Below are 11,705 nucleotides of genomic sequence, written 5' to 3' on the forward strand. Positions count from 1 at the left end.
ACAATTCAGTAGGAGGTATATATATGTTACGATCGATGACAAGAACGGAGCACCAACCCACAAGGCAATATACCTTAATCATCACGGCTGCACTTAGAATCCAGGATAATCATAATAAACTAATGATCGAGCTATAGCAACCAGATCACATAAGCATCGATCGATCTTTAGCCACTACCGCCTTGTTACTTAATCTATAAATGGCGGAATAACCGGCTAGCCATCACAGGTGGAGCCGCCGAGTTACAAAGATTTGAATCATTGCTCGCACATTGGAAGCAGACCTCGAAACTAATAAAGCGCTAAAGCGTGAGAACAAATGGCCGTCCAATTAGGATAGTGTGGCATTTTGATGCCCCGGTCCCTTGTGAATGCACGATCTGATGACTAGTAATTAATAGGTATGTGCGTATATATATGTAACGAGACACGAGTAATTGTAATTATTAACCGAGTCATGAGTGGGAACGAATCCAGCGGCGGTAAAGGGAGGGCGAGCGCCCGTTCACATGCGTACATGTCAACAAAGTGCCGTGTGCTGCTCACCTAATGTTGGCGATTTGTTTTCGGTTTTAAACTCTCCGCTGCTGACTGACTGCACTGCAGGCAGCAGACCTGTTATCCTTGGAAACGGAGGGGCGAAGTGGGGGGGCAAAAAAGCAGGGACAGTTTGATTCGATTCGATCCAGAAAGGATGGTGGCGGCTGGCGGGCCGGCCGGGACGGGTGGGCGCTGCTTCGTCCAGATGCCTGCCTTTTCCATCTTGTGCTTCTCTTCTCTCCCCGTCTCGGATGGCGACCTGTGGGCTGTGGCTGGGAGGTTGAGACAGTGAGCAAGTTCAGATCGAGTAGCTCACCTTGGTCACCATTTGTCTTGTTTGACATCGCGTATATAGCTTGGCGAGTACCAGTTGCACAAGAAATTGCTTCTTCCTTCCTTGCTTGTTTGCTTGCTTGCTTACTGGTGCAACTGACTTGCGGCTGGCGTGGTTGGTCACCGTAGACATGTTTCAATTATTTCTGCAATCTGCAACTACAATAGTCCATCCCCTGCCATCATGATTACGTGCCCAACGTTGAAGTGAACTGGCCGGACGGGACCAGCAGGAAAATAAGAAGCAATTTTTGTCATATATGATGCATGTACGTACGGACGTATGTTACAGCAAAATTAAGTACTATATATAAACCACGCACAGAGAGCTCGATTGAACTTTTTCCGTGCATTATATATGCATGATTACAAAATTGATACAAGCCTCCAGTTCCGCTGCTGTGTTCAGTCAGTGACACATCGCAGTTGTATATATATTATATATATATAAGATGGAGCGGAAATGAGTGAGAAGAATCAGATGCGCGCGCCACCACCCACCAGGCCACTACTCGCGTGCATATCATTATCATATCAGAGCCGGGAACCTCAAGCCAGCGACTTGCTCTGCTGCTTTCAAATCTTAGTCTCTTATAGCTAAGCTCGCAAGGGCTAAGACACACTGATCTTGGTTCACACATGGCTTCCTTGTTGCGCTGGAAGGACAAGTACGTGAAGGAGAGGCTGCAGGGCCTGTCCTGCTCCTCGGCGGCCGCCACCTCCGTCGTCCCCTCCAATGGCCGCGCCATCGACCGGCACTCTCCGCACCTCCGGGACCCTCACCGGCGTCTCCCGCCACCGGTGCCCAAGCCACCCAGACCCAGCTCTAGTTTCAGTACTACCAAAGATTCGTCCTCCTCCTCCTACAAGCAGCGGCAGCAGATTTGCCACTTCGACGTCGATGGCAAAGACAAAAGGAAGAATAAGAAGAAGAAGAGCACAGCAGCAGCAGCCGCTGGTAGTGGTAGCTCGCCGTCGGAGCATAGGAGAAACGGCAAGGAGAAGGCGCTGCAGCTGCAGCAGGTGAGCCCCGCGAGCTCGTCCCGGTTCCTGCTCAACTCCTCCAGGCTCATGATGCAGTCCGACGACGAAACCACTGCCGTCGACTCCCTGCCGCCACTTCCGTCCCCGCGGCGGCCCTCCTTCGTTGACGCCGCCGCCGAGGACGACACAGACACATTCCCCAGCAGCCACGGCGATGCCGCGTCGCCGGCTGTTCCGTCAAGAAGGCCTCAGCTCGTGGCGCCGGCGCCGCCACTGGAATTATTCGCTGAGCCGTCTGCATCAGGCGCAGGCTCCTCCTCCTCTTCGTCGTCAGAGATAACTGGAGGCCATGTCGTCGCCGCCGCTGACAACACTGTCGTGGTGAGATCATGTTCCACGAGAACAGGGCAGCACCAGGTGAGAACGTTACGTCCTTCTTCGATCGTCCACGATCATCGATCGATGCATGTACTTACAATTAATTATCGCGTTGAGCGATGCCAACGCGCGCACAGGTAGTGGTTTTGAGGGTATCTCTGCACTGCAAGGGGTGCGCTGGCAAGGTGAAGAAGCACCTCTCCAAGATGGAAGGTGAGCCTTTTCACTCGTCCTACACCACCGGCCAGTTCAGTTTCGTTAACTAACACGTCGGTGGTATCCAATCCAGGCGTTACTTCTTTCGACATCGACATCGCGACGAAGAAGGTGACGGTGGTGGGAGATGTGACGCCGCTAGGCGTCCTCAACAGCATCTCCAAGGTCAAGAGCGCCCAGTTCTGGCCTGACTCTCGCTCCTCTTTCTCTACGCCACCGCGTGCCTCTGCCTCCTTCTGAGCTGCCCACTAGCTTCGTCACAAACTTAATGGTTGGGACGCCAACACGGTGGTCTTTCAAATATATAGTTCCTTTTTTCTCCATATTATCGATCGAGGAAAATATATATATTTGCACAATCCAATCAAAAGTTCCTCTACCACAAAAGATGCATTATACAAAATTTAACTTTAACTATATATATAGGCGTCTTTTTATGTTTTGAAGCTCGTTGTAATAAGATTATGAAAGTATAATGTATATTTTCAATTTTATTAAATACAAAAATAGGGGGACCTAAAGCTATGATATTTCACTTTTAGAGAAACATGTATAGTACTACATAGTGTAAGGACATTTGCAACCCATATAAATGATCCGTATCTTAGAGCAATGTTAACATAAAAACCAACTGAAGGTTCCATACTCTTATCACATCATCAAAAGCCAACAATAAAACCAATTGCAATATATATAATATAAATCTTATGTCCACTGAGCATACTATCTAGACCCAAAACACACATACATATATTTATTCGTTGGTACTTGTTCAGAACACCAACAACCTGCATGATGTAGCACAAGAAAAAGAGAGACCTTCTAAGACCAGGAAACAAAACATAAGTTAGATTCATAAAACAAATGAAATGTAATACCAAGTGCAGTAGAGCTAAAAGAGCTTCCTTGTTACTTTACAAAAGCTAGTTCTTAAAAAATAAGGAATTTATTATTTTCTCTCTAGATCTCTTGATCAGGACTGAACGCATACCTGAGAGCACCTAGAGGGGGTGAATAGGTGATCCTGCAAATTTTACTCAAAACAACACAAACTTGGTCTATAATATGAGTTAGTGTAAATAAAACCAAGTTTGAGAGTAGAGAGAAGGGAGATGAAAACTCTTGACTTGATTGCTCTCTTGAGATGATTATTAAATTAAGAGCAATATTCTAAGAGAATATGAGAACTCAACAAGACAATAATCGCAATAAAGTAAAGAGACACATCAATTTTTACCATGGTTCGGCCAATGCCTACTCCACGTTGTGGTGACCTCCTTTGGTCAAGGGTTGCATTCAACCCCTCTTAAGTGATCCAGAGATCAAACTTGAGTGCCACGTATGTCTTGCTTACATCAAACTCGTTTGTGAGGAATCTCCACAAAATTGGAGTCTCTCATGGCCTTACACAAATAATCACAATCAAAACCGAAGCAAGGGAGGGAGTAGAATACGCACACAAGAGCACAACGCAACAAAAACATGAACAAATGCAAAGAAGAGAGCGCAACAACAAAGCGACAGAGTAACGATTCAGAAAATGAGCTCAAATCTCTCTCAAACACTTCGAAGGCGTGGTCACGGAGTCTCGGTGTTGTAGTGTGCTCAAAGTACGCTTGGTGTTCTACTCCATGCGCCAAGGAGTCCCTTTAATAGTCCCAAGAGGCCTAGGAGTCGTTGAAGTCCCATTTGGAAGGCGTTAATTGCCGTCTGTCCGCGGGTGCACCAGACAGTCCGGTGGCACTCCGGACACTCGGTCTCCAATGGCCACCAAATCGTTTGATTGGCCGCCTTCCTTTTCAGTTAGGCACCAGATAGTCTGGTGGCACACCGGACATGTCCGGTGACCCTCTCAACCGTTGTTGTGCTGACTTTGCGACCATTGGAGTGGGCAAGGAGCCGTCGCGCGCCTAGTACACCGGACATGAAAGTCGCCTAGAGGGGGGGGGGGTGAATAGGCAAATCTGAAATTTATAAAGTTTAAGCACAACTACAAGCCGGGGTTAGCGTTAGAAATATAATCGAGTCTGAAAGATAGGGCGAAAACAAATCACGAGCGAATAAGAGCGGATGACACGGTGATTTGTTCTACCAAGGTTCGGTTCTTGCAAACCTACTCCCCGTTGAGGTGGTCACAAAGACCGGGTCTCTTTCAACCCTTTCCCTCTCTCAAACGGTCACTTAGACCGAGTGAGCTTCTCTTCTCAAATGGGACACTTAGTCCACTACAAGGACCACCACAACTTGGTGTCTCTTGCTTTGATTACAATGATCTTGAGAACAAGAAAGGAGAAGAAAAAAAGCGATCCAAGCGCAAGAGCTCAAAAGAACACAAAAGTCTCTCTCTCTCTAGTCACTAATTTGTTTGGAGTGATTCCGGACTTGGGAGAGGATTTGATCTCTTTGTTTGTGTCTTGGAATGAAGTCTAGAGCTCTTGTATGAGGTTTGATGGCTGAAAACTTGGATACATTGAAGTGTGGTGGTTGGGGGTATTTATAGCCCCAACCACCAAAATGGTCGTTGGGGAAGGCTGCTGTCGTATGGCGCACTGGACAGTCCGGTGCGCCAGCCACGTCACCCAACCGTTAGGTTCGACCGTTGGAGCTTCTGACATGTGGGCCATTGGACAGTCCGGTGGTGCACCGGACAGCTCCTGTTCACTGTCCGGTGCGCCATCTGCGTGCGCAGTCGGCACTGTTCACTGTAGCCGTTGCAGACAACTGTTGGCGCAGGTAGCTGTTGCTCTGCTTGGCACACCGGACAGTCCGATGCTACACCGGATAGTCCGCTGAATTATAGCGGAGTGGCTTCCCAAAATCCCGAAGGTGGCAAGTTTGGAGTTGATCTCCCTGGTGCACCGGACACTGTCCAGTGGCACACCGGACAGTCCGGTGCGCCAGACCAGGGCAGCCTTCGGTTGTCTTTTGCTCTTTTTATTTGAACCCTTTCTTGGACTTTTTATTGGTTTGTGTTGAACCTTTGGCACCTGTAGAACTCATAATCTAGAGCAAACTAGTTAGTCCAATTATTTGTGTTGGGCAATTCAACCACCAAAATCATTTAGGAAAAGGTGTAAGCCTATTTCCCTTTTAATCTCCCCCTTTTTGGTGATTGATGCCAACACAAACTAAAGCAAATATATAATTGCAGAATTGAACTAGTTTGCATAATGAAAGTGCAAAGGTTACTTGGAATGAAACCAGTATACATTTTATAAGATATGCATGGATGCTTTCTTCATATTTAACATTTTGGACCACGCTTGCACCACTTGTTTTGTTTTTGCAAACTCTTTTGGAAATTCTTTTCAAAGTCTTTTTGCAAATAGTCAAAGGTAAATAAATAAGTTTTTGAGAAGCATTTTCAAGATTTGAAATTTTCTCCCCATGTTTCAAATGCTTTTCCTTTGACTAAACAGAACTCCCCCTTAATGAAATTCTCCTCTTAGTGTTCAGGAGGGTTTTAGATATTAATTTTGAAAGGGGTTATACCAATTTGAAAATTCTATCAAAAATAAGATACCAATTGAAAATCCTCCTTTTAATACAAATTTGAAAGACTTCATTTTTGAAATTGGTGGTGGTGCGGTCCTTTTGCTTTGGGCTAATACTTTCTCCCCTTTGGCATGAATCGCCAAAAACGGATACTTGTGAGTGAAATATAAGCCCTTTTACTTTCTCTCCCCCTTTGGCAAATAATATAGGAGTGAAGATTATACCAAAGTTGAAGAGCGATGTGGAGTGACGACGAAGGATGAATAATTCGATGGAGTGGAGTGGAAGCCTTGTCTTCGCCGAAGACTCCATTTCCCTTTCAATCTATGACTTAGCACGAAATATACTTGGAAAACACATTAGTCATAACACATGAAAGAGATATGATCAAAGGTATATAAATGAGCTATGTGTGCAAGGAATCAATCAAAGTTCCTAGAATCAAGAATGTTTAGCTCATGCCTAAGTTTGGTAAAAGTTTTCTCATCTAATGGCTTGGTAAAGATATCGGCTAATTGTTCTTTGGTGCTAACATATGCAATCTCGATATCCCCCCTTTGTTGGTGATCCCTCAAAAAGTGATACCGAATGGCTATGAGCTTAGTGCGGCTATGCTCAATGGGATTATCCGCCATGCGGATTGCACTCTCATTATCACATAGGAGAGGAACTTTGGTTAATTTGTAACCATAGTCCCTAAGGGTTTGCCTCATCCAAAGCAATTGCGCGGAACAATGACCTGCAGCAATGTACTCGGCTTCGGCGGTAGAAAGAGCTACAGAATTATGCTTCTTTGAAGCCCAAGACACCAGGGATCTTCCCAAGAACTGACAAGTCCCTGATGTGCTCTTTCTATCAATTTTACACCCTGCCCAATCAGCATCTGAATATCCAATTAAATCAAAAGTGGATCCCTTGGGGTACCAAAGGCCAAACTTAGGAGTATAAACTAAATATCTCAAGATTCGTTTTACGGCCCTAAGGTGAACTTCCTTAGGATCAGCTTGAAATCTTGCACACATGCATACAGAAAGCATAATATTCGGTCGAGATGCACATAAATAGAGTAGAGATCCTATCATCGACCGGTATACCTTTTGATCTACGGATTTACCTCTCGTGTCGAGGTCGAGATGCCCATTGGTTCCCATGGGTGTCTTGATGGGCTTGGCATCCTTCATCCCAAACTTGGTGAGTATGTCTTGAATGTACTTCGTTTGGCTAATGAAGGTGCCCTCTTGGAGTTGCTTGACTTGAAATCCTAGAAAATATTTCAACTCCCCCATCATAGACATCTCGAATTTTTGAATCATGATCCTACTAAACTCTTCACAAGTAGATTTGTTAGTAGACCCAAATATAATATCATCAACATAGATTTGGCATACAAACAAATCATTAGCAATTGTTTTAGTAAAGAGAGTAGGATCGGCTTTTCTGACTTTGAAGCCATTAGCGATAAGAAAATCTCTTAGGCATTCATACCATGCTCTTGGGGCTTGCTTGAGCCCATAAAGCGCCTTAGAGAGTTTATATACATGGTTAGGGTACTCACTATCTTCAAAGCCGGGAGGTTGCTCAACATAGACCTCCTCCTTGATTGGTCCATTGAGGAAGGCACTCTTCACATCCATTTGATAAAGCTTGAAGCCATGATAAGTAGCATAGTCAAGTAATATACGAATTGACTCAAGCCTAGCTACGGGTGCATAGGTTTCACCGAAATCTAAACCTTCGACTTGTGAATATCCCTTGGCCACAAGTCGGGCTTTGTTCCTTGTCACCACACCATGCTCATCTTGTTTGTTGCGGAAGACCCACTTGGTTCCTACAACATTTTGGTTAGGACGTGGAACAAGATGCCATACCTCATTCCTCGTGAAGTTGTTGAGTTCCTCTTGCATTGCCAACACCCAATCTGAATCCCTTAATGCATCTTCCACCCTGTATGGCTCAATAGAAGACACAAAGGAGTAATGTTCACAAAAATGAGCAACACGAGATCGAGTGGTTACCCCCTTATAAATATCGCCGAGGATGGAGTTCACAGGGTGATCTCGTTGTATTGCTTGGTAGACTCTTGGGTGTGGCGGTGTTGGACCGTCATCATCTTCCTTGTCTTGATCATGGGCATCTCCCCCTTGATCATTGTCCCCTTCTTGAGGCGGCTCATGTTCTTGATCTTCATTTTCATCCTCTTGAGCTTGATCCTCATCTTGAGTTGGTGGAGATGCTTGCATGGAGGAAGATGGTTGATCTTGTGCTCTTGGAGGCTCTTCGGATTCCTTAGGACACACATCCCCAATGGACATGTCCCTTAGCGCGACGCACGGAGCCTCTTCATCATCTAGCTCATCAAGATCAACTTGCTCTACTTGAGAGTCGTTAGTCTCATCAAACACAATGTCACAAGAAACTTCAACTAGTCTAGTGGACTTTTTAAAGACTCTATATGCCCTTGTGTTTGAGTCATAACCAAGTAAAGAGCCTTCTACAGCCTTAGGAGCAAATTTAGATTTTATACCTCTTTTAACAAGAATAAAGCATTTGCTACCAAAGACTCTAAAATGTGAAACATTGGGCTTTTTACCGGTGAGGAGTTCATATGATGTCTTCTTGAGAATTCGGTGAAGGTAGAGACGGTTGATGGTGTAGCAAGCAATGTTGATTGCTTCCGCCCAAAACCGGTCCGAAGTCTTGTATTCATCAAGCATGGTCCTCGCCATGTCAAGTAGAGTTCTATTCTTCCTCTCCACTACACCATTTTGTTGTGGCATGTAGGGAGAAGAAAAACTCATGCTTGATGCCCTCATCCTCAAGGAAGCCTTCTATTTGTGAGTTCTTGAACTCCGTCCCGTTGACACTTCTAATCTTTTTGATCCTTAAGCCGAACTCATTTTGAGCTCGTCTCAAGAATCCCTTTAAGGTCTCTTGGGTTTGAGTTTTATCCTGCAAAAAGAATACCCAAGTGAAGCGAGAATAATCATCCACAATAACTAGACAGTACTTATTCCAGCCGATGCTTATGTAAGCTATCGAGCCGAATAGATCCATGTGGAGTAGCTCAAGTGGCCTGTCAGTCGTCATGATGTTCTTATGTGGATGATGAACACCAACTTGCTTCCCTGCTTGACATGCGCTACAAATCCTGTCTTTCTCAAAATGAACATTTGTTAGTCCCAAAATGTGCTCTCCCTTTAGAAGCTTATGAAGATTCTTCATCCCAACGTGGGCTAGTCGGCGGTGCCAGAGCCAACCCATGTGAGTCTTAGCAATTAAGCAAGTGTCGAGTTCAGCTCTATTAAAATCAACTAAGTATAGCTGACCCTCTAACACTCCCTTAAATGCTACTGAATCATCACTTCTTCTAAAGACAGTAACACCTAAATCCGTAAAAAGACAATTGTAGCCCATTTTGCATAATTGAGAAACTGAAAGCAAGTTATAATCTAAAGAATCTACAAGAAAAACATTGGAAATAGATTGGTCAGGAGATATAGAGATTTTACCAAGTCCTTTGACCAAACCTTGCTTTCCATCCCCGAATGTGATAGCTCTTTGGGGATCATGGTTTTTCTCATAGGAGGAGAACATCCTTTTCTCCCGAGTCATGTGGTTTGTGCACCCGCTATCAATTATCCAACTTGAGCCCCCGGATGCATAAACCTACAAAACAAAATTAGGCCTTGTTCTTAGGTATCCAAACGGTCTTGGGTCCTTTCACATTAGAAACAAGCACCTTGGGTACCCAAACACAAGTCCTTGAGCCCTTGTGTTTGGCCCCAACATATTTGGCAACTACTTTGCCTGATTTGTTAGTTAATACATATGATGCATCAAAAGTCTTAAATGAAATAATGGGTTCATTTGATGCAATAGTAGTTTTCTTCTTAGGCATTTTAGCATGAGTGGATTGCCTAGAACTAGATGCCTCACTCTTGTACATAAAAGCATGATGAGAGCCAGAGTGAGACTTCCTAGAGTGAATTCTCCTAATTTTGTGTTCGGGTTAACCGGCAGGGTACAAAATGTAACCCTCGTTATCCTGAACCATGGGAGCCTTACCCTTAACAAAATTAGATAATTTCTTAGGGGCATTGAGCTTGACATTGTCTCCCTTTTGGAAGCCAATGCCATCCTTAATGCCAGGGCGTCTCCCACTATAGAGCATGCTTCTAGCAAATTTAAAATTTTCATTTTCTAAGTCATGCTCATTAATTTTGGCACTAAGTTGAGCTATGTGATCATTTTGTTGTTTAATTAAAGCTAGGTGATCATGAATAGCATCAACATTAATATCTCTACATCTAGTGCAAATAGTAACATGCTCAACGGTAGATGTAGAGGGTTTGCAAACATTTAATTCATCAATCTTAGCATGTAACATGACATTTTTATTCCTAAGATTGGAAATAACATCATTGCAAACATTTAAATCTTTAGCCTTAGCAATTAATTTTTTATTCTCAAGTTTAAGGCTAGAGAGAGAGGCATTCAAATTGTCAGTCTTAGCAATCAAATTAGCATTATCATTTCTAAGGTTGACAAGAGAATCATCACAAACATCTAATTTCTCAACCTTAGCAATTAATTTGGCATTTTCATTTCTAAGGTTTGAAATAGTGTCATGGCAAGTGCTTAGCTCACTAGTTAATTTTTCACATTTTCTATCTCCTGAGCATTAGAATTTTTAACTTTAACATGCTTCTTATTTTCTTTAATAAGGAAGTCCTCTTGGCTATCCAAGAGTTCATCCTTCTCATGAATAGCACTAATCAATTCATTACATTTTTCTTTTTGTTGCATGTTTAAGTTGGCAAAAAGGGTGAGCAAGTTATCCTCATCATCACTAGAGTTCTCCTCATCACTAGATGTTGCATATTTAGTGGAGGCTCTAGCTTTTACCTTCTTTTTGCCGTCCTTTACCATGAGGCACTTGTGGCCAACGTTGGGGAACAGAACACCCTTGTTGATGGTGATGTTTGCGGCGTCCTCATCGGAGGAGGAGTCGGTGGAGCTCTCGTCGGAGTCTCACTCCCAGCAAACATGGGCATCGCCGCCCTTCTTCTTGTAGTACTTCTTCTTTCCCCTCTTGTCGTTATCCCTATCACTATCACTAGACAAAGGACATTTAGCGATAAAATGACCGGGCTTACCACATTTGTAGCAAACCTTCTTGGAGCGGGGTTTGTAACCCTTCCCCTTCCTTTGCTTGAGGATTTGGCGGAAGCTCTTGATGATGAGCGCCATCTCCTCGTTGTCGAGCTTGGAGGCGTCAATGGGGAGTCTACTTGATGTAGACTCTTCTTTCTTCTCCTCCGTCACCTTGAATGCGACGAGTTGCATTTTGGGTGTGGAGGAGGCGCCTTGCTCGATGATTTTCTTGGAGCCTTTGATCATTAATTCAAAGCTCACAAATTTTCCTATAACCTCCTAGGGAGACATTAGCTTGTATCTAGGATCACCACGAATTAATTGAACTTGTGTAGGATTAAGAAATACAAGTGATCTTAGAATAACCTTGAGCATTTCATGGTCATCCCATTTAGTGCTCCCGAGGTTGCGCACTTGGTTCACCAAGGTCTTGAGCTGGTTGTACATTGCTTGTGGCTCCTCCCCTTGATGAAGCATGAAGCGACCGAGCTCCCCCTTGATCGTTTCTCTCTTGGTGATCTTGGTCACCTCGTCTCCTTCGTGCGTGGTTTTGAGCACGTCCCAAATTTCTTTGGCACTCTTCAACCCTTGCACCTTATTATACT

At 44.2% G+C, this 11,705-nt stretch overlaps 1 protein-coding gene across 1 annotated transcript; it reads left to right on the plus strand.

Annotated features, from left to right (window-relative positions):
• The first annotated feature begins 929 nt into the window (after positions 1–929).
• On the plus strand, positions 930–2,981 carry LOC103650190 (protein SODIUM POTASSIUM ROOT DEFECTIVE 1). The gene is made up of 3 exons (XM_008675827.4): positions 930–2,274; positions 2,373–2,448; positions 2,525–2,981. Exons 1-3 carry the CDS (start codon positions 1,513–1,515, stop codon positions 2,689–2,691), a joined length of 1,005 nt encoding a protein of 334 aa, XP_008674049.1. The 5' UTR covers positions 930–1,512; the 3' UTR covers positions 2,692–2,981.
• Positions 2,982–11,705: the final 8,724 nt, after the last annotated feature.

This window comes from Zea mays, chromosome 3 (assembly GCF_902167145.1).
Source record: "Zea mays cultivar B73 chromosome 3, Zm-B73-REFERENCE-NAM-5.0, whole genome shotgun sequence".
Classification (NCBI taxonomy): domain Eukaryota; kingdom Viridiplantae; phylum Streptophyta; class Magnoliopsida; order Poales; family Poaceae; genus Zea; species Zea mays.

Coding starts and splice junctions, on each gene's coding strand:
- LOC103650190 (XM_008675827.4), top strand. CDS start 1,513: ATGGCTTCCTTGTTGCGCTGGAAGGACAAGTACGTGAAGGAGAGGCTG. Junction 2,275..2,372: donor CGAGAACAGGGCAGCACCAG/GTGAGAACGTTA, acceptor ACGCGCGCACAG/GTAGTGGTTTTGAGGGTATC. Junction 2,449..2,524: donor GCACCTCTCCAAGATGGAAG/GTGAGCCTTTTC, acceptor TATCCAATCCAG/GCGTTACTTCTTTCGACATC.